Here is a 5,216-nt window from a genome sequence, read left to right as displayed (position 1 = left end):
CCTATGTGGGCACATAGTTATGGGATAGTAAGATGTTCATTGGAACCCTAGCCTAACATTGTGTCACGCCTCAAATCCCATTAAGACAGACAGGCACCCGATGCCCTAAAGGCCCAAGAGAACCAATATGTAACATGTGCTTACTATGCAAATAACTATGACAATCTTGTGACAAGTTCACATAGGATGTAACGAGACAAACCAACATAAGTAGACACAAAACTTATATACAAGACTTGGCCGTTGAGGCTACAACTTGTTACGACACAACTTAACCATATACATAAGTCTACAAAGCCTCGAAAAGATAGAAAACCTTAGAGTAGGTCGGGACAGACCCTGTCTTACCCTTAACTACGATACAATACCAAAATAAATCTAACAAGGACTCAGTAAACCTCCGAATCAACCTGGAGCTCACCAAAAGTAGCTGAGTGTCGTGTGCTCCTATTGAGAAGGTCTACTAGCTAGAGTACATGTGCCTTATCCTCTGACCAATAGAACTATCACGATTTAGCCTCCCATTTTAGGTTTTAATCTCAATTTCTGCAACTTCTCCTTATTACTTGAATTCCTCAAGAACTTCAAATTCCCTTCACACTTGATTGGCAGATATGAGGGTTTCTTCAAGAACCATAGAAGGAACTTTAAGGTTGCTGTTTTAATCCTTAAGAGAAAAGAGACAGAGAGATGGAGTTAATTCTCAATATTGTTTGTTAAAAATGAAGTGAGAATAGTAGCCAATATATCTTATATTGAGCTTTCTTCACCTTTAAGAATATCCTCTAGAACCTCTCTTTTTTTGTTCCATTTTCAGCCACTAATTGGTCAAGTAGGTGATGCACCTTCTTATGTACATCAAACATCTCAAAAGGTCAAACTAGGTGAGCACCTACTTGCTTACCCTTGGGCTTAAATATATTGGGCTTTGGCAAATTTGGCTGTTGGGCTTTAATTTCATTTTCCTTTTATTTAACTTAGTTGGGCCTCAAGTGAGTCCATTAGCATAGGCCCAAATCTGATCCATAAACCTTGGCCTTTTTAACTAGATCCATATAGCTCAAGTAGGTGATGCACCTACTTGTCACCTACTAGCTTAGTTAAGTTAAGCAAGCAGCTCACTTATTTTATTCTATTTTCTCAATATTAATCCCTTTTGCTGTAACTTAGCACTTAACTTTCAACTTTAAGCTCAATTACCACCTTACTGTCTCGAGTTTAAATACTCCCGTTGGAGTTAACTTGCAGTACACATGCTAAAACGTGCAAGGCATCACATCACCTTCCGAGCTTGTTTAAACAAACGTTAATCATATAAGATACATGGTTCCTCGCCTATATTATAAGGGTATGTCAAGTATCACAAGAATAGAACAAGCATATGCATAATACGGGCTGTTACACATTGGGAGAGTTTCCACCTTACCATATACACTTGGTTCTTAGCCTCCATTCCCATAGAGTATTTCATTTACATTTCATTATTGTTCTTGAGAGGAATGCCATAGGCCTATCGACCCTAGACACATCATTACACATGAAAGGAATGCCATAAGCCTGTTGATTCATGGTACATTAAGGGTAGCTCATTGACCTTCCAAGAACAATGTCATCAACATTGGGCCTACTGATACAAGTTCATCATTTCACACATGAAAGGGCTTCCAATACAAGGACTACCGATTCAAGATTTATTATCACATAAGTTTCTAGACTCATCATGAAGGGCTACCAACACTAGGTCTACCGGTTTATGACATAGCTTAGAATACTTTATCATTCATTTGTGAAAGGAATGCCCTAAGCCTATCGATTCACATTCATCAAGTCAATACACATTCATCAATACAATAAAGGGTGCCTTAGCCTACTAATTCAAGATACATCAATCCTCATTACTTTCATTTATACAAGAATAGGATGCCTAATCATACCAATTCAAGTTAAAACATCACACCATAGAAACCCTTCACATTCTATCATAAACATTCATGAGTGTCAAATTGAGAAATAGCCTTTTAATAATAAGACAAATGCATTCTAGACATGATCACATCAACTTCATTGGATACACATTCATATAAAAAATATCATGATAAGAGTTTAATTCCTCATACTATGCCTATAAGGCCATGAATCTCAAATCATTAACACACCAACAATGTACCATAATTAAGGCATATATAATGATACAATTCAATAACCCAAAGCAATTTAGACATATTCCATTCATAAGCTTTCATAATCAACAAACCCACTTCATAAAGGCACAATTTGGGAATTGAGAGAAATTATGGGTTCATAGAGTATTTTCATCATAAATCATCACCTAAACACTAATACAATCATAATATGTCATTAATAACCATTTTAAATCATTTAAAGAAGGAACCCATGAGATTGAGTAAAACCCTAGGTTTTTCATGAACTTGAAAACTTCGAAAAATCACTTTGAATTGACTCTAGGGGTGAAAGCTACCCCTAGATGAAGGATCACCATACTTACCTTATTTGTGATTCCCCAAGAAATTTAAAGGAGAAAAGCCTTGAATCCACAACCCTAGATCCCACTTCTTCTTCTTCTTCTTCTTCTTTGGGAACTTCTAGAGAGAGAATTTTTGAAAGGAAGAACTCTTTGTTTTGATTTAGGGAAATAAGGAGTAAATGGCTTGTTTTAGGACTTAAAACTATATATACTAGTGATATAAAACAATAAAAATCAACCCCACACATTAAATAATTAATATGAAATTAGTCAAACATCGTCAACTTAAGGCAGCTCGTCAGGGACCATGCCCAACTTAACAGGTCGTGAGGTGCACCACGGCTCGTGGTGGTGCCCGTGGTCCCCTAGGCAGTGTACTCCTCCAACTTGCCAAGCCCTAAAAAGGAATATGGAAAATCCACGAGACCTCCCACGATCCATGGTCAAGACCACGAGTCGTGGTGATGGTCGTGGTCGTGGTCATGGAGGTTGTAGCTTGGCTAAGTTGCCTTGCTTGCCTTGCCAGCAAGTGATCTTGACGACCACTTTGACGGACCGTCTAGGGAACCACGGCTCGTGGTGGTGCCCATGGTCTTTGGGGCAGTAGCACCCTCATCAAGACACAACCCTCCTAAAGCTAAGGCAACCCCACGAGCCTTCCCATGGTCTGTGGTCAAGACCACGAGCCGTGAAGGGGTGCCTTGGCTTGGCACCATTCTAGGGCTTACTGCCTAGCCAACCATGGGTGGCACCATGACTCGTGGTGGCCACCACGGGTGGTCAAAACCCTCGTGGTCTAGGAAGGAAGTATCTAGGACTAGTTTTAGATAGCCTAGGTTTCCGAACCATGGCCTACACCCAAAATCCATAGCCCTTGCCCTTAACTCTTAACGTTAACCCCTCACGTTTAGGCTCTAGTTTAACCTAACATTTTTCGAGTCATTACATTATCCCCCACTTAGGAACATTCGTCCTCGAATGACACTTTAAATACTATAAGGGATAACGACTCAAGACTAGCAGTCCATCATGCATGACACATCAATATAATTCACACATTCATAGGAGGAAACATCAACTCCACATCATCAAACTCAATGCATAGACAACAAAGTAGGAACTACTTCTATAAACTCATTATGCACCAAAACATCAACATTTCTCATTTCATTAGAGGAACTTCATTCTCCAACTCACATCATGCTCATTACAAAATCATAAGGCAATTATGCAACTCTTTCCAAAAACACATTTAAACATGCTCAACAAGTCAACTCATGAAGTATTTAGGCAACTCATCATAGATGCATATGAACATGAGGAACAAAATCATGATACTCATTTTATTATTTAAACATAAATTTCATTAAAACATGCATAACATAAGGAGATCATGGAAACACATTTTCACACATGACTACACAACATGAAACAAGCTACAAGGAACTCTTGATCTCAAGCTCCATTAGGAATATAAGAATGTGACAAGGATATCAAAACCCACCACAACCTACTATTCAAAATATCATCCCCCACTTAGGAGAAAACACAACTAAGGCTAACATGAAAAATAACATAGAAACTTCAACAAGACATTCACAACCAAAAGGAACTATCACTTACCGGTGCTTTCATCCGGATTAGATCCTTTGTCCTTGTTAGCTTTAAGAGCATAGAAACAATTCCTCTTTGGAGCATTTAGATCAGGGCCACTAAAAGAAGCTTGTTTGGCCTCCCTTCCTTTGGTCGTAAGAGTAGGATAATATCTCACTTGATGATCAATTTTTCCACACCCATAGCACCCACTAGTACCTACTAAACACTTCCCATAGTGTCTCTTACCACAAGTGGTGCAAGTAGGTTTAGAAAATTGAGATTCACGACCTTTCTCTTGGTTAAATTTAGGAGCACTTGAAGAATCTTGGTTTGGAGCTCTCTTGTTGAACCTAGGTTGACCTTGCTCATCGGACCTAGACCTCTTCATCTCCTTATTCTTCCTCTTTAGTTTGGACTCCTCAATAGATTGAGCATACAACATAAGTCTAGAAATGTTCATGTCATCATGGAGCATCGCTGTACGACACTCTTCCTCAACTAGGTCGGATATACCGGTAAAAAACCTACTCATCTTATCTCTAGGGTTAGACACCAAAGATGGGGCATACTTAGACAATTGGGTAAACTTCAAGGAGTACTCTTGGACACTCATGTTATCTTTCCTATGGTTGATAAACTCCTTCTTCTTAGCCTACCTCTTCTCACGGGGAAAGAACATACCAAGGAAGGCTTCCTTGAACAATTCCTAATCTATAGACCTCGCTCATGTAGGCCTATATCTCTTCCATTGAGTAAACCAAATTTGGGCAACATCTTTCAATTGATAATCGACAAGTTCTGCTTTTTCAATAGAGGTCACTTCCATAGCATTGACTATCTTAGACACCTTATCCAAAAAGTCTTGGGGATCCTCTCCCACCTTAGAACCTAGAAAAACTGGAGGGTTCATCTTCACAAAGTCCCTCAACGTAGAAGCCACAGTACTCTCACTAGCATTCCCTCTAGGCCCCACATCTCTAGTAACTTAGGCCATCATAGTTTGGGCCTAGTTTAGAAAATCCGACCTAATTGCATCATTAATCATGGCAGGAGCATCAACCGAAACTTCATTTTCTTGAGGAACTTGGTCACTTTGTGGACCTTAAGGATCTTGGGGAGGAACTCCCTCATTCAT

At 39.3% G+C, this 5,216-nt stretch overlaps 1 protein-coding gene across 1 annotated transcript; it reads right to left on the bottom strand.

The window, feature by feature from the left end:
- Positions 1 to 4,108: 4,108 nt before the first annotated feature.
- Positions 4,109 to 4,556, bottom strand: LOC125849925 (uncharacterized; the record flags this gene model as incomplete). Its single annotated transcript, XM_049529879.1, has 1 exon — positions 4,109 to 4,556. A coding segment is annotated over exon 1 (448 nt), but the record flags the coding sequence as incomplete, so codon positions are not given.
- Positions 4,557 to 5,216: the final 660 nt, after the last annotated feature.

This window comes from Solanum stenotomum, unplaced genomic scaffold (genome assembly GCF_019186545.1).
Source record: "Solanum stenotomum isolate F172 unplaced genomic scaffold, ASM1918654v1 scaffold11482, whole genome shotgun sequence".
NCBI classification, from domain to species: Eukaryota; Viridiplantae; Streptophyta; class Magnoliopsida; order Solanales; family Solanaceae; genus Solanum; species Solanum stenotomum.
The sequence above is the reverse complement of the archived record's forward strand: the minus strand, read 5'-3'. Positions and strand labels throughout refer to the sequence as shown.